At 41.1% G+C, this 26368-nt stretch overlaps 1 protein-coding gene across 2 annotated transcripts; it reads right to left on the minus strand.

Annotated features, from left to right (window-relative positions):
* Positions 1-991: 991 nt before the first annotated feature.
* Positions 992-25613, minus strand: eif4ba (eukaryotic translation initiation factor 4Ba). 2 transcript variants are annotated; one of them, XM_081387018.1, is made up of 15 exons: positions 25545-25613; positions 23254-23394; positions 14527-14732; positions 12931-13047; positions 12397-12451; positions 12145-12288; positions 10887-11006; positions 10063-10251; positions 9729-9969; positions 8330-8418; positions 7938-8181; positions 6453-6490; positions 6038-6167; positions 5336-5408; positions 992-2168 (listed from the first exon to the last, which is right to left on the minus strand). In XM_081387018.1, the coding sequence occupies exons 1-15, from the start codon at positions 25555-25557 to the stop codon at positions 2091-2093; spliced, it is 1878 nt and encodes a 625-aa protein (XP_081243144.1). In that variant the 5' UTR covers positions 25558-25613; the 3' UTR covers positions 992-2090. The 2 variants fall into 2 exon arrangements, with proteins under 2 accessions (XP_081243144.1, XP_081243145.1); XM_081387019.1 differs by lacking the exon at positions 5336-5408 and having other exon boundaries at positions 993-2168; positions 25545-25572.
* Positions 25614-26368: the final 755 nt, after the last annotated feature.

Raw genomic sequence — 26368 nt, forward strand, 5'->3', positions numbered from 1 at the left:
AGCAGAAGGTCACAGGATGAAGGGGGTGTTAAAGGGACACACAGCATGAGCAGAGTAGCATTTATCATGTTTTGATACGTGACGTCAAACGGTTCAGAGACACAATCTGTGCAAAAACAATCTGTCAGTAAAACTTACTTCCTGTATAACTCCCTTCAGTTACTAATTTAACTTTAATTAGCCAGAATAAATCTGCACTAGCCTCTCAACATATTTTGAAATGAGTACTTAGTTACGCTTCAGGGTAAACTATTTATTAAAATCCTGTTGGATAAAGCATTCCCACTTTAATAACATCCTGGGATTAATGAAACTTCGTTCCACTGGAATTTTCATGGGAAATGATAATTGTCAGAAACCTCCAGCCCCCAAGCTTGTTTCTAGGATATATACACAAACACTAAGTGCTGGTGGTGTTGCAGACATCATTTCTAGCAGTATCAAGGCTCTGGGTCCTTTGAACATAGTGGCCAGCCAAAGTCAGACTGAATGAATGGTGACCTTTGACCTCAAAGTATGCCAATGGTCTAGGAGAAACAGAGCTTTGGAGTTAAGGAGCCTGCATTAGGGACCAAAATGAATACTCCCTAAGTGCCAAATGAGTACAAATACACTTAGCTTTGATATTCTTCACATGACTTAACACAGTATCTATCTATCTATCTATCTATCTATCTATCTATCTATCTATCTATCTATCTATCTATCTATCTATCTATCTATCTATCTATCTATCTATCTATCTATCTATCACCAACTTACTTATCTTACAATCTCCCCGTCCATCCATCCAGTATGATGTACTAAATATTACTTTATAGTATGATGAATAAAGGATCATGCGACACTAAAGACTGGAATGAGGCTGAAAATTCACAGAAATATATTCAATTTTAAAACAGTAAAAAATATATTTTTTTAAAAAATTGTATTAGCATTTCACAATATTAACCTTAAGTATTATATATATAATATGTTAAATGCAATATTTAGCAAAACTGTCCTTTATTGTTAATTGTTGAAAATTATAAGCTGTATTATGTATTATACATATTATACAAAATAACCCTTTCTTCACAACGTTAGCAGGTTTGGCGAAACATTAATTTTGGACCCTAGTTTATTTATAAACATGACATCAGCTCAGAATGCACATGGTAAACGTGCTTTCTGTGGTATTTCTTCAATGGTGAAAATAATACTGAAGAAATCTTCTGGGATGCAACATAATCCACAATGTCCTTCAAACTGACTCAATGCAGTCTTTTATTGTTTTTAAGATGGTACAGTTTAAATCAATAAGCAATTCATGTCACTACCTTCAGATATATGCTCAACCCAAAGCTGCAGCAGTCTCTGTTGTTGAAACATTGAGATTAGGAGGAATACTTTAATTCCTATTGCACATCAGTCCAAAGGAGTGGCTTAAAAAAGTCCAAAGGATAAGTGCGAAAAATGGGAGACTCCTGCCTAAAGCAGCGCAGAGAAATATCAAACCGAAACTATCAGGTTCTGATCCGTTGCAGGCCATTATTCAGCGGCTATTAACCTTGAATATAAATCACCAGAACTGTCGGCCAACACGAGTTTAAAACATAAAACCAAGGTTTGTGAGATTTGGGGGAACAACGCAGGTCATGGACCCCTTCACTTGACCAGAGATCTCAGTAAAGCAGCTGCAGTTGAGCTTTCGTTCGGAAAGCTTAGGAAGCCCTAAAAGTCAGGGAAAACATTCATCTTGTGGCACTTTTCCCTGATTCTACACTTTCCCGCCACTTAACGTGCAATCAAGCTAACGAGAAATGCACTCAATTTATGATGTATGCAAGAGCAGGATCCATTTTATTTTGTATTTTAACCCCCCCTAAAATGTATTAGTTATAAGCATTCATCCTTCCTCTTTTACTTCAAATATAGTCCTGTAATTTCCCACTAGGTTTTCGGTTCAGTCCTGAAGAGGAGAGGTTGCACTAAAATGGGTTTTTGCTCTCAAAGGGCTCATCTGGGTCCTTCAGTGCTGCATGAAACAAAAGCTGTAGGTTTAATTTGTAATTCAATGTGGACTGTCGTCCGTGTAGTCCGTCCACCTCTTAATCTCCGCCGCGATCCTCGTCTCCCTGCTCGCCGTCCATCAGCAAGGCTGCGTATTTACTGGCTGAGCTGAATTCCTGTTAAAACAAAAAGGGAATAGTGAGACGTGACCAAAACACGGCTGTTATTTAAGGTTTATGTGTGCTTCATGGTCTCTAAATCAGGTGATTTTCATAGAAATTGTTGTTTTGCATGCTCTGACCCAGCTTAGTAGTGTAAGATACTGAGCTTTAAGAAATAAAGCTATGTTAGTGATGGTTTGTGCCTATAATCGGTGTGATGAAAGAAATCGTTTAAAAAATAAAATATACCAAAATACCCAATTTTTTACAAAGTGTATTTTCTTAAAGTGCGTTATAGTGTCTTTTAAGGTGTGTTCTCACTTGGCAGGCTTGGTTCTATGAAAACGAACCCTGGTGCGATTGCTCTGTTAGTGCGGTTCATTTGAATAAGTGTGAACGCGGCCGTCCGAACCCTGGTGCGCATCAACCAAGCGGACCGAGACCGCTGAAAAGATGGGTCTCGGTCCGCTCCCAACCAAACTCTGGGCCAAAGAGATCTAAACAAACCAAAAACAGGATGTGATGCGACCCCAAAAAATGACAGAATGCTGAAGAATTCTTGTCATAAGAGATAGGCTGCCTATAACAGTTCGGTACAGGCATCGGAAACGCCGTCTCCTTGCAGCCGATCTTAATTTGTGTGTTTAACAGGAATTCTTGCCACTGTTTTGACTCCTTTACACATTTTATAAGCTTTTCTCGAGTTGTCAACTGGTAAAAATACCATCATATACAATGGTTTTGGATGTTTGGAAAGTTCTGTTGCAAATTATATACCATAAAAGACATTTTTTGTTTTTGTTTTGTATCTTTAGGTTCTGTCTTAAAAATGACAGTGTGAATGCTTAGCAAATCAGGACTAAATGTATCATTTTCTTGTTTGGTCCGGACCAGAAGAATCAAGAGAACTGAACTACAAGTGTGAACACACCGGTGGAGTCTATTTATAATATCAATTTTTAAATAACATTTCTTTTGTTCCTTTTTTCTTTAATTGATTTGCACGTTTAGTTTTCTCTATTAAAAAAAGCTTGAGACAACATATGAGAAAAAAAATGCTTGCTAGCTAACAATTAGCAACCTCCCCACCAGATGCCTAAGCTATTTTCTGTGAATGTGCAAAACTTCTGCTTCATTAGCCACTATTGGTGAATAACTAGATGAATAACAAAGTGCAGAGATATGTATGTCATATGTAATCATAACAGTGTGTTTATGATTATGATAAAAAATAATATGATAAATACCAGTGACCAGAGATAAAATCAGCATAACAGATGTTTTCACACGTTAAAAATGAGTATGATAAGCAAGCATGAAATCTTAAGGTTTACAACATGAATGTGTAACTTTGTTGATTTTTAGGTGAAAAACAAAATTACAATGAGGTTGTGCAATTTCATTGAGGTTGTGTCATTTGTTGCCTCAAAGATTTTTTTGTGGATAAAAAAGGGGGGGGGGGTACAGAGAAAACTTCTTTTTTGAGGACATAGACTCAGGAAGGCACTAAAACACACCTTTTTTTTAGAATATGATCTTAAATAGAAACTGAATTATTTTATTTTTTTAATATATAACAAAAATAATAAATCTGCTCTGTTTATAGCTGAACATCTTTGAGGTATACGGGGCATTTAAACTGCTAAACCTTTAACTGCTAACGCTGTTAATTCCAGGTTATACAGGATAAACCCAGGACTACTGAAATAATGGCTCTTCAACACCTGGTTTATTTTTAAGGTCTGCTTCCATCTGGTCCATTAAGTTGGTTCATTTCACTTGCCGTGAAAGCCCCTTCGAAATGGAGTTCAAACTCCATGTGTTTATTTGAAAAGGTCTGTCATGGTGAAAATCCAGATGGACCCCAATGTGAAAACAGATCTGAGTGGATCTCAATTACAAGTATTTTTCTTAATTCAGAAGCTGTTGCAAGTGATGCAAGAAAAACAGACCACAGGAAATTCCAAACAATAGCTGAGACGACTGCAGGATTCATTCAGTTATAAGATGCCACACACATACAAAAGATTAAAATTAAGCATTAAGGCTGCACGATATTGGAAAAAATTGACATTGTGTTGTTAACGTTCTCTGCGATATATATTGCGATATACAGAAGAGAAATACAGGAATGTTCACCAGATGACTCTAAAATGAACAGGGTGATTTTGTTGGTGAGCAAATAATTATAATTATTTGTTGGGGAATAAATAAAATAATTTAAAAAAGCTCAAATATTATTTTTTACTACTGAAGACATTTTTGAGTTAGAGCAAACCATGCACGATTTGGGAATGTATATATTTATTTATTATTATTTTTATTTTTTTATGTTCACACTTCTTTACACTTTACAAAAACTAACGCAAATCTAGAACAAAACCCCAGTAACCACAGTGTAAATTTTTTTTCTCCACTTGAGTAGGAGTTTTTGACTAATATAGTATAAAATAATAATAATAGTGATTTTTATTGTGATTATTATTAAATATATTAAAATAAGAAATATGCTGTAATATTGTACTGTAAAATCAAGAAATCAAGTATTTAATAACTATTTACAAATTACATCCTTTTTTTTTCATTTTTAAACATTAAACCCTCAAGCATTTATTTTTACAAGTTGCCGGCAAATAATAATAATAGTAATAATAATAATGGATATATGTGCTGCCGGATTCATTAAATCACAGTCTACGCGATTTCACAATTTATTTCTATATATCGTGCAGCCTTATTAAGCATAGAAAACATCTGTATCTTTAAGGCTGATCAGAGACCAATAATTTTACCATCTGTATGAGATGGAGGAGGTTAGAGGCCAGGCACAAACTTGGAATAGGGTGTCAAATGTAATGTTTTCACATATAAGCATGTATTGGAGAGGTTTGTGTCAGTATTCTCAATTCAACAGCTATAATTCAATGCTTGCATCAGAATTATGTGTCTAGACTCAAATAAATATTTACATTTTTCAAGTCACATATCTTCCAAAAAGAAGCTCACAATTACAGTCTGAGACCAACATTGTAATTTCCATTACAGAGAATGGAGCATCTAAAAAAAGGCACTAGTGAAAATATTCATTAAAGGATAGTTGAACAATGAAAGCCAGAAGTAAAAGCACAGGGAGCAGGGATCATGGGATCACACCCAGAGAGAGCATTAGCTCTGTCACTCACAGGGCTGGGAGGCTCCTCATATTTCTTTGGCTCAGGTGCTGGTCTGAGATCTCGCTCTCTTCTTGCTTCCTTTCTACAAGCAACGTACAACACACTGAGACAGAGTCTCACAGGTACTTCTACACTCATTCAGAAAAACACTCCAGAGCAGGGACGCACATCCCAGAGGAACAAAATATCCAATTGCTAATATTACAATCAATAGTGTTTGTTGTTGAAATGCCCCTGCTCTGGAGCCATACACCATTTCTATTGTTCCTGAGGCCAAATGCATCTTGCCCAGAGATATTTGCAAATACTTGCACAAGTGAAAAATTCAAACATGTTTAAAGTGTTGTTTGGTCAAACAGCCCAATGACTTTTTGTATCACTATGCTTGTCTTGTTCACAGACTGCCAGTCTGTGTTTTAGCCGTGGGCATTTTTCAGTGGCTCTTTCTTCATCACAAGTGACTGACTTTATGAGTGAATCACTGAATTATTCATTCGATTAAAAAAAATGAGTAAATGAGACTGGAAAGATGCGAATGGACACAGTGCTCTACAGGCTAAACTATCACAGAGACCACCACCCTTATATGATCAAAACTATTATAAAATCCAAGTAGAAAAATCTCATGATAGCAAATTACTAAAATGTCCTTCCAAAAGGAAGAAAAAGCTCTGCACTTTTGGGCAGAAGGGGTGCCAGAGGGCAGCTAACCTGTCTGTCTCCTTCCTTCGGTCTCGGCTGGCTGCGTCTCCACGACCCCTGCCTGCTCCAGAGCCCGAAGACCCACCGCGACCCCGAGAGGGGCCCCGATCCCGGCGCAACCCATCTGCTTTGTTTTCATCTGTAAGGAGAGCCCAGTGTTCAGCAGAGGACAACTCTACTAATAAAAAGTAGTAGCCTCCATTAAGCTGTAGGCATCTATAAAAGCTTTGAGCAGTTTACTGCTTTCAAACTGAACTTTTCTAAGAAGGGAGCCTCACGAAAACTGCAAAACAACAAAACTCCCTGACCTCAATCCATTGTGATGTTAAGAGGGGTTTCCAGAAAATTTAAATATGGATTGAGCTGATCATCCACCAGCATTACTTTTCATGTCTCAATGGATCTGCACAGCTATAAATCTTACCTTTAGTTCTCTGAGGAGCATCAGCTGAGCTCGTCACACTGAAAAATTAACAACATCAAAAAACTAAAGTCAGAACAATTCGAAAGAGCTCTACATTTATTTATATATATACACGCACACACATATGGGATAATCATAATTTACAGGTTAACTGTTAACCGACTTTTGACCGATTAATAGTATCAGGTAAACGGTTTTTGAGTCACATATAAGATGCATTTTATTATTACATTCAGAAATAATGTGAAATACCGGTAAATAAAGTGAAATGTCTACAAACATTTTAAACACTATAAACATTTATGCTATTTTAGTTCCCCTCACTCCACAACAAATCCTTTAGCTATTCAGAACTGAACAAGACCGAAAATATAAGCAGCTATAAAATTTGTGTAAAATTCTACTTAAAATTAAATCAATGTAAAACACGTGTGTGTGTGCGTGTATGGTGATTTGCGCCACTGAATTGTTTCCTTATAACAAAGGAAGCAACTTGAAATAGTCCATAATTTATGGTCATACTGATAAGAGTAAGACATCATTCGAAACTTTTATTTTTGTACACTCACAATGAAAACAAAATATTGTGCTTCTGTAAAAATGTCGCTTTCTGCCGTCCCGATTTTCTTTCTGTGAACTTGTTTTTGGAGCGCGTAATAAAAACTAACTGATACTCTGCATATACTTAATTTCGTTAACCTAAATTTTGTGTATAGGCCTATTTATTCCTTTCATATAACCTTACTGTTTTTCTCAGTTCACTGAAGCGCTGCATGTGCTTGATGTGTGAATCCTTATGTTCTGTTGTTTATGCTGCTATTTGCGCATGTAAAACTAAACACCTGGAGGACAAATTGTGTTATTTTTAATGTTTCACAGATGCTTATCCATTCGAATCTTCTAATTCTACTATCTTGTCGGTTAATGGCTAATGATCGGTTAATGTCATGTCAGTGGCAGTCAAGTCATTTATAATGTTACAAAAGATTTTTTAAATAAATGCTGTTCTTTTGAACTTTCTATTCATCAGAGAATCCTGAAAAAAATGTATCACGGGTTCCACAAAAATATTAATAGGAAGAATAATTGGTAACAATTGGTAATAACATTGGTAATAGTAAGAAATTTGCAAATTTTCTTGATCAGGAATAAATTACATTTTAAGATATATTCAACTAGAACAGTTATTTCCAATTGTAATAATATTTCACAATATTACTGTTAAATGCAGCCTTGGTAAACAGAGACTTTATTCAAAAACATAAAAAAAACAACTAATGTATATATATTGTGACGGAATGGCTTCCTCTCCCTTGTAATCAGCGCCACCCCGTCCCTTAACTCGCCAAAATGTGTGATGAATTCATCACAAATTGCTTTCTAATCTGTGGGAAACACTGAAATAATATATTATAAATGATGCTAACAATTCTAAGTCTTTGGGTAATCTATATCTAGATATAACATAGCAATCCAGAGAGAAACCTTATGGGAGAAATGTTGCTGCTGGGAGAGACGACAGGTTTACTGTCACTCTCACTGGATCCTGCACTCATGGTGCTCCTCTTCGCCCAGGCATTCTCCTTAGGTGGCGGCGCTGGAACAACTTTCAGTGGCAGCACCTCCTGCTTTAGAGTTATAGTCTGGCTTCCATGCGAGGACAACTCCTCGTCACGGCTGCTGAAAACCTCGTTTTCTACAGAGCGCTCACGCTCTCGACGCCTCGGCGCTGTCGGAGGGGGAGAAGGATTGGATTCTGAGGGTTTCTTTTTAATAAATCATGGCAGCAGTTAGATTTACATGCTTCTTATCCATAAAGCCAGTAAATGTTTTGCTCTCATCTGTTCATGCACAAGGACGTGTCAGTGATCACTTACCCCAGCTCGATGTGCTTCCTGTTTGTGATGACTCACTTCCTGTCCGTGAGCGCTCGGTTGCTTGGTCTTCACTACGCCAGCTGGGATGCCTGAGTGCATTAGAAAATTAGAGTGAAAACAAAAAATTTTCAGTCTTTGCTAGCAAGGATGTGTTCACACTTGGCAGGTTTGGTTCGTTTAAAATGAACTTTAGTGCGATTCATTTGAAAAAGTGCAAACGCTGCCATCCGAACCCTGGTGCGCACCAAACAAGCGGATCGAGACCCACCATTTCAGGGGGTCATTGCCTCCTTTCTAACAAACTCTAGTGCAGTTTGACTGAAATAGGTACGAAACACGGACCAAAGACACGTAAATGAACCAAAAACAGGACGTGATGTCACAAGATGCGACCCTAATAAGGACAGAATCCTCAAGCATCCCTGGTTTTTCTTGTCATATGAGTTACGTTGCCCATTACAGTTTGGTACAGTGTTTTTTTTATCTTTATGTTCTGTGTTAAACATGACCATGTGAATGCTAAGTGAACCAGGACAAAATGTATCGTTTTCTTTTTGGGTCTAAACTAAAAGAAGCAAGGGAACCAAACTACAAGAGTGAACACACCCTAAATTTCATGATCCTAAATTTGTTGATATCTTCACATGACAACGATTTAGTTGGTGGGAGATGAAAAATCTGATTAATATGCAAATGAATTAAGTCTTCTGAGTTAATATCACATTAATTAATACTATTACCTAGTTCTGGCATGAAAGTCTAGATGGCGCAGCTGATTGGTTGCTGTTGCATCAGCGGCCAATGAGCTGCAGCTCAACATTCAGAAACTTCCCCAGCTCCACCTGTATAGATCTGCTACAGGGGTTAATTCATGTATGTTACATGTGCAGCAGCAGCTGCTTGTCTTGCATGCTCACAGCAATGTCTGTGAATGTATTAGCAGTAGCAAGTCTCGTACTTGCTCTGCAGCAGCGTAGCAGATCTATTCCGACAAGACCAAATACATCAACATTGCCATCTCCACTACCATGCCAATCTCCCGAGAGTTGTCATGACAGAAATATAATTAACATCACACTAATTGACATTCATGAGAAGAGTTACATGTGATTGTTTAAATTTATATGAATTCATCTTTAATGCAAATTTGTTAACTTTTAAAATATTATTATATTATTTTTCAATGATTCTGAAGTTCAATTTTCACTGTGTTGATTTCTGAAATTGTAGTGTAGTTCTAGTTTAAGTCCTAATTGTTCACTGTCCAGATATGAAAAAATAGAGAAATGTGAGAATTTTATATATACTGTGCATTTATATATATATATATATATATATATATATATATATATATGTTCAAAAAACTTAAATATAAAAAAGGTGAAGTGTGTGAATGTACCTCTCTCTGGGCTTGCGTTCAGGTCCTCTATTCTTGTCCTCTTCCAGCTGTCTCTGCAGTCTCTCCTGCTCTTTCTTAAGCCTCTCCTCCACCTCTCTCTCTTTAGCAGCCGTGTCCACTGGTTTGGCTCCTCCGAAGATGGACGCAGCTCGTCCTGAAGCGGTTGAAGGGCTGCTGCTCTGGTCTTCCTCTTTGGGAACACTGCGGGGCTTCAGGTTTAGCTTGGGCCTCTGAAGGGGACCTAAACACAGATGCAGTACAGTCTGTTTAGATTATCAGATCTATCAGTTCTTTTCCTGGAGTGACCCAGGCGGATGCGAGCGCATCGGCTCACCTCTGTCCTCGCGCTTCTCATCCCGTCTCTCATATCGATCTTCACGGTCACCAAAGCGTTCTCCATAGCGCTCCCCGCTGCCCCGAAAGTCGTCTCTCCGGTCATCCCTTCGGTCGTCCCTTCGATCGTCGTAGTCACGTCGAAAACCGCTTCCAAATGGTCGACGTCCGCTATTGCGTGAATCATATCCTGAAATAACGACAAACACAGAATTAGGAAGGTTAACAAACTAGTGGCAATAGTTGTTTTCAATGATCAATGGAAAACCCTTTCCTAGGGAGCAAAGCTTTTTTCTGTTTTATGTAGATCAGTTTTTGTTGTTTTGAAATGATTGTTCCATTCTTATAAGCTCTTTTAAGAGTTTTCATTGTAACAAATCTTTAACCTCAAACCAGGTGCAGGATTTTTAAACCTCAAGTCACAAACAACGTCAGGTTGTAAACCTCAAGTCACTTTCTTAGGAGCATGATGCTACACAAAATACAGTAAGGCTTTTAAACTCTACTTCTAGAAAATGAAGAACAAAGAATGTGCATCAGGTGCGGTTTGCATTTCTCTGTTTTCAATTTATGAAGCCATTGTAAACTTTATTGCTACAAATTATATTACAATGCAATTATGTCTTGTGCAGGCAATTATGTTGTAAATAAAAAGGCCTGACAATGCCACTGCTAAATACCAATAAGTATTGTGGTATGCCGCCACGTTTCTCACTGACACGCCCCAAACTCGTAAACTCTTCTCACTTGCATTTACCACGTTGTAAAAAACAGCCTCGCACAGACCTCTAGTGCAGAATTGAAATGAATGAAGGTGTTTTTTACCTCTGTCGTAGTCTCTGCGCTCTTTGTCATCATAACGTTCCCGATATCTGTCTCTTCCGCCATCATTGCGATCGTTGTCCCACCGCTGGCCACGGTCTGAATCAAATCGATCTCGGGATCCTGAGAAGAGGATGGTAAAAATCCATTCATTTGAATCAAATGTTAAAAACTTTAAAAACATCTGGATATATTCTATTTCTAAAATACTTTAAGTATTTATTTTACTCCCTCTTTAATGCTGTCCAATAATCAATTACTTAAAGGCACACTATATAAGATTTATGGATCAAAATATCTAAAAACCATTAGAACTATATTATATATTTTGTTAATTTGTGTACGTACATTATCCCAAATGTATCTAAGAATGTTTAAATCCCGAGAAATAAGTAGTTTTAACCAGGACACAGACCGCGTCCATGCGTCGCCTATCAATGACATCGTGGTTTGTAGAAAACATGGAAACACCAAAGACACTTTAATATATTATGTGTTTTATTAGACAGGTGAGCAATTGTTTGGATACATTCAACGACAGAAAACTAATCATTGTTATACAGCTCAACACAGTTCGTCTTTTTGTTTAAATCTCATTTTCTTGATTTACTGCGAGTACCATATTTACCATGCCTAATATCGATCTAGCTCACTGCAGTGTGCAACAAGTGTCTCATATAGTAGCTGCCGAGCGAACACACAGAGTAGCATTATAACAACTTTCAACACACTCAAATATATCTAATATGATAAAACAGCACTGCGTTCCCTTTTATACGCATGACTGGAAGAAGCGGAAGCGTCTGCGGTATAATAAAGCTCCAGTGCTCTCGAACTGAGTGCCGCGCTCGTCTCTCATTAGCAATCGCTCCAGCGGCCTCATTCCGCTCCAACGGCTTTTGTAACTTTAATAAATCTTTAATACATTACCGGTCATCCTTGAATATGATTTCTGCCCGAGTCCCGTCGCATTCTCCACCGGCTGTAGAGGTGAAGACAACACCTCCCATGATTCCACGAAATGAAGGCGTCATCAAGCTACGCCTTTGTTTTGAATAAACGACCTCTAGTGGCGAAAAATTACATAGTGTGCCTTTAATGCACTGTTGTAAATAATCTTATAATACATTTTGTTAGTAGCTTGTCATGTGGCATTCAATGACAAGAATTTTATTTTATTTTTTTCAAACTAAAGATACAAAGCAGTGTCCTCTCATACAATTGCTCCAACAAATACTTGTCGGATTAAGTAATTGCTTACGCTCTCCAAAGGCGTCATCCCTGCGTGGGCCGTCATCGCCATCAGATTTAGGCCTTGCCCGCCAGTCAGAATCGGTCTTGTCGGGGCCCATGTCTCGCTCACTGCGGTTACGGTCCCGTCCGGACATGGATCGATCATCTCTCTCTGAGCAGGAGAAAACAAAATTGATTGTGAATCATTTTTGTCTCCAATAATTCAAGTTCACAACTGCATTAGAGTGCAAATTAACAGATTGGTTTCTCAGATCCACACCTTTCTCATTGGACTGGTCAGCGATGTCTACACGGATCCTACGATTTCCAAGGTTCTAGAAAGAGAGTAAAAAGATGGGGTTAATATGAAAATACTACACTGCTGCTCATTACACAAACTGTGAGCATGCACCTTTATTTTGCACAAGTGTAACAGATAACATGCACCACCATGTGGCCACCATTGAAATAACCCATCCAACAGTGAGGAGAGGCTGCTTCCCCTCTCTGGATGAAATTTGGGCGCAATGGGTGGAGCTAGAAGGTCCAACCACACCCTAATCATACCCATAACTCTACCCCTCCACCCATTAAATCCACAGAAGTGGATCTGGACAAGGTCAAGCTCAACCCATGATGCCCAGAAAGGGGGAGCTGAAAGTCTTTTGGCTCTGCAGTGAGCACCACTTGACAGTGAGTGCTATAATGCAGAACCATTTACGTACTTGCACAGGTTTTCAGGTAAAGAATAAGTTATATAATTAGTCATTAGACATACAACAACAAAGTAACATGACTGACAATTCGTTCTCACCTCTTCATTGAGACTGAGTGCCCGCAACAGAGAATCCACGTCATCGAACTCTGCATAACCAAAGCCTTTCAGCCGCTCTGGGTTACTGGGCTCCCTCGGGAGGCGAACTGCACTGATCTGTATGAATAAAAAATATATTAGTGCACGGCAACGTTTAATCGCATCCAAAATAAAACTTTGTGTTTACATAATATATGTGTGTGTACTGTGTATAATTATTTTGTATATATAAATATAAAAGACACACATATGCATGTTTAAATTTAAGAAATATTTGCATATACTGTATATATATTTATACAATTTATATTATTATAAATATTTTATATATAAATATAATTACAATTCTAATTATATATATATACAATATAATAATATATATATACAATTCTTCATGTTCTGTCCATAAAGTTATTTAATGTGGCATGGCTGTTTTCCAGCATCTTGAAGCATATGTTGCATTATGGAGTGTGAAGTTAAAACAATTAAAAAATGGTAACTGAATCTAATTAAAGTTGCATCTCAAGACCTCTGCATCCTGATCCCTTTTATTGAATTAGTTTGTGTACCCTCTAGCTGCTTTTGAACAAAAGGCAACGTTAGAGAGAAATGCTGGTTTCAGGGTTCATGCTGATTTAGACAATCTGCAAATTGAGCTAATTGAATTTAATTGAATTAATTGAGGATTATATGAACAAATACATTACTGCTGAAAAAATATATATATGTGTTTAAAAGTAGTTTCTTATGTTCACTAAGACTGCATTTATTTTATCAAAAATACAGTGAGAAAGTAATATTGTGAAATATTATTACAAATCAAAATAACAGTTTTCTATTTTTTTCCTCTATTTTTTTCTATTCCTTAGATGTCAAAGCTGAATTTTCAGCATCATTACTCCTGTCTTCAGTGTCACATGATCCTTCAGAAATCATTCTTACATGCTGATTTGCTGATTTCTTTTTATTATCAATGTTGAAAACAGTTGTGCTGCTTCATATTTTTGTGGAAACCATGATGCATTTTTTTCCAGGATTCTTTGATGTACAGAAAGTTCAAAAGAACAGCATTTATTTGAAATAGAAATCTTGCAAAATTTTGTAGTGTAAGTGCATAAACTAATAACACACAATAGAATACAATATTGCACAAAAATAAAAAAAAATGTTAACCGCTATACTAGAGCTGACACTGTTAATGTAAAAGAACATTCGACAGAAGAAAGTTTAGAGTGTTTTTATATTAAATGGACATACAAAATAAACTTTAGTATTTATTAGTATCTTGCATTGTTGGAAAAAAAACTACTCTCGAAACTCATGTTGCTGAAACTCAGCTGTGTTCTCAAAATATCTTTGAAATGATCTTTTCATACCCTATTTACAACAAGGTGTTATGAGACATGCAAAATAGCACAAGTCTAAAAACTGTAGCACATGCTGTTTGGCAGAACCCATAACGCTCCACTCAAAAACTCACACCAGGGCCTCAGCTAGAATTTTTATAACTTGCGTGTGAAAGGGTTCAAGTATAATGCATGCGAAAATTCACGTGAACATTCCTTCTGCAGGCTCACAGGAAGAGAGGAAACTCACACTGAGTCCACGGAAGAAGTTTTTGATGGAGTCTTCGGTGACGTCATAGGGGAGGTTTCCCAGGAAGGCGGTGTAGGGGGGGCTTCGGGGCAGACGGGAGCGGTCGATGTTGGGCTCACGGGCGGCACGAGGAGCCGTCGGCAGGATGGACCGATCGATGGGTGGCGCGCGGTACACATCATCTTCTGTGTGCCAGGCTGTAGTAACTGTAAAAGAAGTGAAGTCGATTAGGGATTGCTCTACCTTCATTTACTCACCCTCATGTCGACTTATTCTCTGTAACAAGATGCTCTTTCCCATACAATACAAGAAACAGTGACAAGGGGTTGTCAAGCTCCAAAAAGGCACCATAATAATAATAATAATCCACATGCATTATATTCCAAGTCTCCTGAACCCATTCGATAGCTTTCAGTGAGGAGCAGATTGAAATTCATTTTAAAAGAATCCTAAAAAATGTGCATTATTAAGAGGCGTTGTGCTAGGTTTGCCATCAATGATGGAAACACTATTGGTTCTTGTATTGAATGAGCAGAAATGGAAATGACACAGTGCGAGTGTGACAAGAGTGTGACTCTTCACACAGTTCTCCAGTAACTTTCAGCTTGGCACAGCAGTTCATTTCACATTCAAAATGCACTTAAAATACCAAAACACTTCATTCATGTCTCAAATCAACTCCTGAGCATAACTTCATAACTTCCTGAACATAAGCAAAGGTTGTCACCCAACAAACTTTATCTTAAAAACAAGACTGAAACTCTCTACTGTCTAGAATTGACTGTATATGTTACACGTTTACATTTCAGTACAAAGTTATTTGTACTGTAGTGTATTTGTATTAAGCTTTCCCCTTTTGTATAGGTGGTAATGAAACAAAGGCTAACACCTATGTTCATCTAGCTGTTTTGATAGTATTTGGAATATATTTCAATATGGTATTACTGTAGAAATCTAGCATATTGCTGTCTTCAGTTTTGCATTATGTTAGGTTTTGAACTTAAGTTTAATAGTTTTGGAAAGATCATGTAAACATGTACATTGGCCTGTAGGTGCATAGAGTTCTCTTACGAGAGTCCTCTCGTACTGCGTTTTATTCAAAACGCTACGGGAAAAGTCTCTTTTCACGAAACACTGAAGCAAAAAATTATCCTTTAATTTTCATATATGTAAAACGCGTTGCGGCAGCAGCAGACAGCTATGGCGAGACGGCTTGCTCGCTCATTGGCTGCTCTGCGGCAACTGCTTAAGCCAATCGAGCGAGGCCTGGGATGACATCAGGCCAATGAGGGCGCTTCGCGCCCTCCTCGCCACTTCCCGCCGAAACGGGCGTGGCTTACCTCTATAAAAGGAGCTCGAGAAGGCTGACTCACTTGATTTTAATCTCTTCAGCGAAGCGCACGCATCGCTGGATCACGGAAGCAAGCGTCGTTCGAAGCAAGCACTTCAGCGGGACGAGCCCTCGAAGCCGCTGGCCAACGCCGCCTTCTACAGCCGTACCTGCTGCGCTTTCCGACGCCTATATCCTTTATTGCTATATTGCTCTGTTTTCTGTGTGTGTGTGTGTGTGTTCGCTGCAACACTCACCCCTAAAAGAGCTGCGTCTTTTTCAAGACGCCTTCTCATGCAGCGCTCGCGCTCGCTCCGAGCCAATTGCCTACGGTGACTCTGAGGACTCGCCAGGCATCCTTTCCGAGGCTGCCCTTCCTGGAAGCGGACGGCGGGATTAGTTTTTCTTTACGTTACAAGAAAAGCTACCCTGCCTCTGCACGCGTCATTCACCGGCGAAGGAGAAAAGAGTGTTCTTAGTCCCACCGTTGGTCGGTCTGACCTCTTTTCTCTCAAATTTCTCAGTTCCCTGTTCGGCGACTGGAAATATTATTGCAGCAAGTGAGTCTGTTACACGCTTGCCTGCCAGCAAACGCCGAAGAATACATGTTGACGCCGCTTTCAAAGCCTGTATCCCCCTGTGGCTCAGTGGTGGAATTATAGGTTCTCCCGCGGGGAGACCGGGGTTCGGATCCCGGTCTGGCGGCCTATATATTTATGCCGCCAATGCTTTGCTCTGTAAGTCCCCTGAAGGCGACTGCAGAGATGCATTTTGCAGCCAGCGAGCGCGTAGTACCCGCTTGCCTGCAACCGAACACCGTTTCTACGGTTCCCGCGCGTCACTGGCGAAAGAGAATGGAGTGTTTTCAGCCCCGCTGAATCTGGGCGATTTCCACTCTTCTCACATTCTGGCATTTTGCAGGCGTTCTGAAAATGCAAATCACTCTGTCTGTTCCCCGAGAGGCAACTGCAGACGTGTTTTTTGCTGCCCACGAGCACGTGGTACAGGCCTGCAAGCAAACGCCAGTGTGGATAATACCCGCGCTGACTTTGTCTATGTATCTTCACTGTGGTCCAGTGGTAGATTCTTAGACTTGCGCGCGGCCGATCGGAGGTTCGAACCCCAGGCTGGCTGGCAGAAAATATTTATGCCGCCGAATGCAAATCACTCTGTTTGTTCCCCGAGAGGCAACTGCAGACGTGTTTTTTGCTGGCCACGAGCACGTGGTATATATGCCTGCAAGCAAACGCCAGTGTGGATAATACTCGCGCTGACTTTCTCTATGTATCTTCACTGTGGTCCAGTGGTAGATTCTTAGACTTGCGCGCGGGCGATCGGAGGTTCGAACCCCGGGCCGGCCGGCAGAAAATATTTATGCCGCCGAATGCAAATCACTCTGTTTGTTCCCCGAGTGGCAACTGCAGACGTGTTTTTTGCTGCCCACAAGCACGTGGTACATGCCTGACAAGCAAACGCCAGTGCGGATAATACTCGCGCTGACTTTGTCAATGTATCTTCACTGTGGTCCAGTGGTAGATTCTTAGACTTGCGCGCGGGGGATCGGAGGTTCGAATCCCAGGCCGGCCGGCAGAAAATATTTATGCCGCCGAATGCAAATCACTCTGTTTGTTCCCCGAGAGGCAACTGCTGACGTGTTTTTGCTGCCCACGAGCACGGCCGATGATGCTATATGTGTAGAGAAGATGCCCACTGCTAGTGCCCATCCCTACACACTAGCACAGCCCTTCACACAGGGCCCGCGCTCATATATTCGACTCGGGTCGATCACGCACGCAACATAGTGAACGTGCCCACTGCCTAGTGCCCACAAACACTATGTTCTGCATGCCTTGTGGTTTCTGTAAAGACGAAACCTGTGTGCATTCACTCTGCTCAGACAGACAGTGCACTCATTGCAGTAACTGTGCCCGCTCTCCCGCGCCCACACTTACTCACGGTACTTCTGGTGTCCCGGCCACGGCCGATGGTGCTATAAATGTAGTGTCGATGCCCACTTCTCAGTGCCCATCCCTACACACAAGCACAGCCCTGCACTTAGGGCTCGCGCAAATAAAATCGACTCAGGTCGATTGCGCTCCCCACATAGTAAAAGTGCCCACTACTCAGTGCCCACGAACACTATGTCTATCAGATCACAGGCTCTCTGTAAAAACGAGACCTGTGAGCGCGCGCGCTGCTTACACAAGCAGCGCGCCCCAAGCAGTAAATGTGCCCGCTCACAGCCCACATCTACTCGCACACATGAGTCCCATGGGACTCGCGCAACCCCCCCTCACTCAGCCAAACACTGTTGTAAGGTCAAGGGCGAGCGCTCCGCCCGCTGTATTAAGCGCGCCCCCCGCCTCAAATGCCGCAGGCATAACGCCTATGTTTGTGAGCCCCATAGCACCTCTGTCGCACGGCGAACAGAGCGCGCTCTGTATCCGGCCCTTAGCCAACCATGCAGATGCATGGGCAGCGCTTCCAGGGGTTTCGGACTGGGTCTTAGGCATTATAAAGAGAGGCTTCTCGCTACAGTTTTGTCGACGCCCTCCGCGCTTCACAGCGCGCGTCGAAAATTCGGTTCCGCTGAATGTAGCACACCTACTTCGCGCCGAAATATCAAAACTGATAAGCAAAGGGGCGATAGAGCTTGTTCCCCGAGTTCAAAGCGAACAGGGGATATACAGCAGATACTTTCTAGTCCCCAAAAAGGACGGCGGTATCAGACCCATTCTGGATCTCAGACGACTGAACAGAGTATTAGTGAAACGCCGTTTCAAAATGCTCGCAACCAGCAAAATTCTCGCGCATGTTCGCCGAGAAGACTGGTTCATGTCGATAGATCTGAAGGACGCGTATTTTCAAATACAGATAGCGTCACATCACAGGCGATTCTTGAGATTCGCCTTCGAGGGTCAGACATACCAGTATACAGTCCTGCCATTCGGCTTGTCCCTAGCACACCGTACATTTACGAAATGCATGGACGCAGCGCTCGCTCCTCTCAGACTCAGAGGCATGCGAGTGCTGAACTATTTGGACGACTGGTTGATCCTAGCTCAATCACGATCACAGCTCGTGGAGCACAGAACCATTTTACTCGATCACCTCGAGAATCTTGGTATCACGGTCATTTGGGCGAAGAGTTCACTGAACCCCAGCCAAACGATTTTGTTTCTGGGCGTCGTTCTGGACTCACAGTCTATGACAGCGCGGCTGTCACCACAGCGCGTGTTGATCATTCAGCGCGCGGCGAGGTCTTTCCGCCGCGGCGCTGTCACCCCGCTCAGGAAGTTTCAAAAGATGCTGGGTCTCATGGCTTCAGCATCGTCAGTTCTCCGGCTGGGCTTGCTCCGCATGCGCCCGCTGCAGTTCTGGTTGAAAACGCGGGTACCGCGCAGAGCGTGGGCGACCGGTCGATTACGCCTCAAGGTCGATCAGAGCTGTGTTTCAGCCCTGGCGCCTTGGACGGCGGACGACTGGTACCAATCAGGTGTAAGCCTGGGGACTTCCTCGAGAGTGAGGATGGTGTCGACAGACGCATCCACCTCGGGATGGGGAGCTCTGCTCGAGGGCAGACCGTTCTTCGGCCTGTGGTCGGAACGAGAAAAGCTCCTACACATAAACTGCCTAGAAATGCTGGCAGTGCACAACGCGATGACGCGTTTTTTGTCCCCGCATCAAGGACGAACACGTCATAGTCCGTTCGGACAACATGGCTGTGGTGTCCTACATAAATCGCCAGGGCGGTCTGAAATCCATATCCCTGTACAGGCTGGCGAAACGCCTCCTACTATGGGTTCAGCACAACTTACGCTCGCTGAGAGCAGTGCATGTACCTGGGCTTCAGAATGTGGGCCCAGACAGACTGTCCAGGAACAATGTTCCCCCGGGCGAATGGTCTCTACACCCACAAACAGTCCGGCTGTTGTGGGAGAGATTCGGCAGAGCGGAGGTGGACCTTTTCGCGTCCCGCGAAAACGCGCTCTGCCCCGCGTTCTTTTCAAAGACCGACAGCGCGCTGTCCCGGAGGTGGCCGCGCTGCCCGTTATACGCTTTTCCCCCCGTCTCCCTCCTGCCACAGGTGCTGGAACGGGTCAGGGAAACGAAATGCCCAGTCCTGCTTGTAGCTCCGTTCTGGGAGAACCAAACATGGTTCCCAGTTCTGATGCAGTTGGCAGATATCGCTCCATGGCCGCTGCCGTTGAGGAGAGATCTCCTCTCGCAGGCCGGGGGCTCGACTTGGCACCCACACCCGGAACTGTGGTCCCTTCATGTGTGGGTGCTCAACGGATACCCGTTGGTCTCACAGAGGGAGTCGTGAATACCATCACTCAGGCTAGAGCACCGTCGACACGGCGGCTTTATGCTTCGAAGTGGTCGGTTTTCTCCGGCTGGTGTACAGCTCGGAGCATTTCACCCCTCGAATGTGAGGTAACGGAGGTTCTCTCCTTCCTACAAGAGCTGTTGGATAAGGGCAGATCCCCTTCCACGCTCAAAGTGTATGTGGCGGCTATTTCAGCGTTCTTTGGTTCAACGCTGGGTCAGTCGCTGGGAAGGAATGATTTAGTCATCCGCTTCCTCAGGGGAGCTAGGAGACTGAATCCACCCAGACCTCCTTCAGTTCCTTTGTGGGACCTTTCTACGGTCCTAGCGGCCATGAAAGGTGCCCCTTTCGAGCCTATCCAGTCTATTAGCCTCAAACATATGTCTTTCAAAACAGTGTTTTTGATGGCTCTCGCTTCAGTGAAGCGCATAGGCGACCTGCACGCGCTCTCTGTGAGCCCGGCGTGCTTGGAGTTTGGTCCTAATGACTCTAAAGTCATACTCAAACCTAAGCATGGCTATGTGCCGAAATCCCTCAACACGCCTTTTCGGGCTCAGATTATATCCCTGGCTGCCCTGCCGGCATCGAGTGAGGAAGGGGACTCGAGTTTTCTTTGCCCTGTTAGGGCTTTAAGAGCTTATATGTCCCGCTCTGCTGTCTTCAGACAGACAGAGCAACTCTTTGTCTCGTTCAGCGGACGTTCTAAAGGAATGGCTGTTTCGAAACAAAGTCTATCCAGATGGATAGTTGACGCCATAGCGCTGGCTTATACTGCCAAGGGCATTCCATGCCCGTTGGGAGTCAGAGCGCACTCTACGAGAAGCGTTGCTTCTTCGTGGGCTTGGTCCAGCGGGATTTCCCTACAGGATATATGTACGGCGGCAGGTTGGGCCTCGCCGTCTACATTTATCAGGTTTTATAACCTAGAGGTTCCCGCCTTGCAGGCTAAGCTTTTGTCGGTGTAATCTGTTCAGCCGTCTAATCAGACCGCTGAAACTCATGCGCTATGCGCTACCGACTATCTTGGGCAGAACTGTGTAAGACCCACACTTTCCACATTAGTTCAGGTTCCCTACCCTGTCTATGTGATGATTATACTTGCGTCTGTGGACATGTTTTTCTACGACGCTAAAATATAGGGATTTAAGGCTCTCACCCTTATTCCCTGACTCTGTGTGAGTCAATCTGGTGATTATGCACTGTATGCCTGAAAAAGCTTCCGGTGATCAGTGTTTTTTATCCCAGCACGCACGGCGTTTTGCAAGGGGTTCCCGTAGCGTTTTGAATAAAACGCAGTACGAGAGGACTCTCGTAAGAGAACGTACTCGGTTACTAACGTAACCTCGGTTCTCTCTAGAAGAGGGAACGAGTACTGCGTTCTCTGCCGTGCGTACGGTTCACTCTGGTTCGCTTCGGCGATCAAAATCAAGTGAGTCAGCCTTCTCGAGCTCCTTTTATAGAGGTAAGCCACGCCCGTTTCGGCGGGAAGTGGCGAGGAGGGCGCGAAGCGCCCTCATTGGCCTGATGTCATCCCAGGCCTCGCTCGATTGGCTTAAGCAGTTGCCGCAGAGCAGCCAATGAGCGAGCAAGCCGTCTCGCCATAGCTGTCTGCTGCTGCCGCAACGCGTTTTACATATATGAAAATTAAAGGATAATTTTTTGCTTCAGTGTTTCGTGAAAAGAGACTTTTCCCGTAGCGTTTTGAATAAAACGCAGTACTCGTTCCCTCTTCTAGAGAGAACCGAGGTTACGTTAGTAACCGAGTACGTTTTGGGGGTGGCTGTGAAAGATGTAATTATTGAATGATAAATGGTTCACAGTTCAGCCCATAGACTACTGTTGTGATCATTGTGTGAAGAGTGTGAAGAGTTTTGAAAAGAAATATGTCCTAATGACTGTAAAAAAGAAAAAAACAATGCTAAATAAAAAAAAAATTATGTATATTTTTACATAAAAGTATACTTTTATGCTTTATTTTTGCACAAACATTGTGCAAAACATGTAACTTTTTGTTCCATGGAAGAAAGTCATGAGTTTGTAACGTCTCAGCATTCAGAGAGGTATGTTGTATGCAATTGTTTTAAAAGGAAACGAGATACATTTTTAGTTTTAACATTATTTGTCCTTCAGAAATTCTTCTTTGAACACAATCAGCTGTTTGAAAAATTACCCACATTTGGTTTTCAACCATTGAAAATGGCTAAATTCAAGAATTTGTACATGGAGTCGCATATAGGGCCATATAGCGCCTTAACAATGAAGATTCCAAAAGAAAAGTTTATTAAGAATGAGAATCATGAGATATTGAGAGATCTTTAATACTTCTTTAGTTACAGGGATGCAAACTTTGGGAAAAACAATATTTATGGCACTCAGACAGGAATGTTCTATGCAATTGAGCTGATAAATTTCTAGCTTCAACGTTATTTAATTTTCAGATATTCCTCTTTAAAAGAAAAAAGTATCAGTAGTAAAAAAAAAGAGACCCACATTTTGTTTTTGACCACTGAAAATGTGTACAATTTACTCATTGAGCTGCACTGAGATTTTAAAATAGAGATAACAAAAGAAAAGTTTAAAAGCATATTAAGATATCTTTAACACTTCTTGAGATACATGCATACATAGCATACAATGAAACACATATTGCTAAAGTCGACAGATTTTACTAATAGACCCACCAATCTCAATGTAAAAAAATAAAATAATGATGCTGTCATCTTCCTACAGTCATTTTTACCCCCCAGTAATTTGGCTCCAAATCTCAGGTGAAAATTGACATTTTTAACCCCCTCCCCCCCTAAAAAGTAGTATTACTCAGTCAATATACATCCATTACATTTCATATTTTGGCTTTCTTCTTCATTTATGTATTTCTTTTCACCAGAAATAATATTATATTAAAAAAAAAATTTTTTAGCCGGGGACGTCAGGTTGAGTTAATGCAGAATGACCCAGATGATAGATTATCGAAATAGAAAATAACGATTAAAAAAAAGTACATTTTGAAAGCAAGGTGTCAACAATTCAGATGTGGTAGATGTGTAAACCCATGTTTGAATCTCACCATCTCCCTCCAGGTCGTCGGTCTCGTCGGCCCAGCTCGTGGGCTTTGCGGGCGCGTAACTCGGCGGAGCATTTCCCCCGCTGTCCTCCGCTAAAAAGTCGGTCAGGGTAAGGGTCTTACCCTTTTTCTTATTCTTTTTAGCTGTCAGGAAATAAACAATTAGTATGTGCTGAAAACACACAGCATGAAAGGTCTTTCTCCATTACACTCAAACACAATGACTTGGTAAAAATAAACACAAATGAGAACAAATAGGTTGTAAATATAAAAGTATGCTGTGGTCTATATAAACATTTACAATCTAACATCATTAAGTCTGCAATTAGAGGACAAAGATAGTGTACTTCCTTGGCATTAAATACACAGTGTCAAGGGGAAATGTGGAGTAACCTGCTCTACATAGTTTGCATAGACAAACTGAGGCATTTGGAAAACAAGAATATCTATTTCCATGCTTGACTCATCTGTTGCGGACTGGTGCGGTTAACACTTGGAGAGAGGCATTGTTGTGAGCTACTACATGCTTCGCGGCTCTTTTGTGACGAACTGCACTGTCAGGACATTCCAGTCCTGTGAAACTGAATCAGTGTTTACTGTAGGGCTACGAGACCCCGCTGCAAAACCAAAACAAAGCGCTGAAGGTCTGACAACATTATCCTTCAGCTCGACGGAGGACGGAGGAGGAAAGAGTCTCTGAGTGACAACTATGTATTATGATTAAACTTTCCCATCATACCTACAAAGTCAAAACACACTTTCATTTCAGTAGTGAAGCACATTTGAACATTAAAAGAGGTTTAAAGCTTGTTTTTGTGGTGTTTTCTTTTAGGAAAGCTGCAAGGGAATTTGGGGTGTGAGATCTCAATTAAAGTTAAAATTTTTCAGAGCCAGAACGACTCCCAAAAAAGTATCTTAGATTTAAATATGAATGCATATGAGTATATATTTTTTTGTCTCAGGGCAGTGCAGATACAACAATACAAATAACGTAAATATTAGGGCTGTCAAACGATTAATCGCGATTAATCGCATCCAAAATAAAAGTTTGTGTTTACATAATATATGTGTGTGTATGGAGTATAATTATGTTCTATATATAAATACACACACATGCATATATATTTAAGAAAAATTTGTTATTTATATATAAAATATTCATATATAATATAAATTATATATAATATAAATATATATATACAGTATATACATGCAAATATTTCTTAAATATATACATGCGTGTGTATTTATATATAGAAAATAATTATACACTGTACACACACATATATTATGTAAAAACAAACTTTTATTTTGGATGCGATTAATCGCGATTAATCGTTTGACAGCCCTAGTAAATATACAAGTAAAAGCAAAAAATAGAAAAAACTTTAAAAAAAATAAGTAAAAACAATAAAAAAGTATTTTTTGCTAAAAAAAGTAGCAAAAATACAATAAAAATAATAAGTAAACAAATAATGATAAAAACAAAAAACGAACTCAAAATTTCAAATAAAAATCAAGCTGGTGTATATATGTTAATATAACAGATAAAGGCATTAGCGAGGGAAACGACAGTTATTTTTTAAAATGGACCTTCTAATCAATCAACAGAGGGTTCATCCAAAAACAGTGACAACTGCTTGTCCCGGGACAGCAGAAGATCTCTGTCCTGAGCGTTTGTCCCGGGACAAGCAGAAGATCTCTGTCCTGAGCGTTTGTCCCGGGACAGTGCAGAAGACCAATGAGAGCAGCACTAACATAACAAACACTGGCGATCTGTCAGTTAAACGCGGGAAGGGGTTCAGTGACTGTGTGAAGTTACGGCAGCCCCTCCCTCAAATCTGCGCCTGCGCTTGAGCCAACGGTTTAATTTCATTCTTGCAAACAGAGCAAAGAAATGTTGCATTCACACTAGGAAAAACAAAATAGTTACAATGCAACAAAAACAACAACACAAAGCAGACACGGGCTTGGCTGCATGGCCTTCATTTTCTTCACAGTTAATATGTGCGCTGAAACAGCGCTCGCGTGTTGTCTGAACAGAAAGTAAATAAGCTGATCAATGTTTTCGCATTTGCACATATACAGCTGCTGGTGCAGTTTCGACGCAGCGTCCCTTCACAACTCAAGAGCAAGCTATTGCAATCAGCCCTCGCCGCTAATTCACCTCCGTCACGGCTGCGACCATCTCGGACACACTTTATCCGCCACTGAAAGACATCTCCCTGACACAAATGACACGTCGCACCCAAAAATTTCCAACCGGCCCAGGCACAAATCTATAAAATCCTCACCTGCAGCCGCCATGCTGGAGAAGGAGTGCGTGTCATATGCCCGGATGGGGGCGTGGCTCGGTGCATGACGTCAGCGCGCACCCAGCGCTGCCATAGATGTATTTACGTAGATCCACATTCAACCGCTTCAGATCCGTCGGAGTCGGAGAGTACTTTTTTTTTTTTTTTTTTTTTATGCCATGAACCAGAACAATACAATGAGACATAATCATTCAAAGTAAAAAAAAAAAAATATACAAAGTAAAATAAAATAAAACAGTACCAGAGGACAATAATTTTTTTTATAAAACAACAATTGTTAATTCAACAATTATAACACAACACCATACCTGCTTACAATGCTATAAGCTCTGGTTGCCTTTTTACTTTTGTAACTACACAAAACAGAACAATAAAGCTTGAAATCAATTTTAAAGCAAGAAAGTTAGGATTGGAGTCAGACCATTTCAGTTTATGAATGTGAACCGTCACTCACTTTAACGGCTTTGACCGTTCCAATATGGCGGACGGCTTACGGCCCATTGAAACATAAGGTATCTATGTATATATTTCTATGAGCGCTGCGATCACGGCAGCCTGGGTAATGTAGGCTTTATGGATTGGGTTAGGCGGTTGTCAATGCACGTAAACAGTGTCTCCCAAAATTATTTGGACATATAGACCCTATTTAAAATGCATGAATACCATTGCATTAGATCAGGGGTTTTCAGACTTTTAGATGTCATGGACCACCAAATACTGTAAGATCATCATACGCCTACACTATGCCTTACCCAGCATGAAAACTCTTTAGACTGTAATAAATACAGAACACATCTTGTGAT

This window comes from Scardinius erythrophthalmus (assembly GCF_964197995.2).
Source record: "Scardinius erythrophthalmus genome assembly, chromosome: 15".
Taxonomy (NCBI): Eukaryota; Metazoa; Chordata; class Actinopteri; order Cypriniformes; family Leuciscidae; genus Scardinius; species Scardinius erythrophthalmus.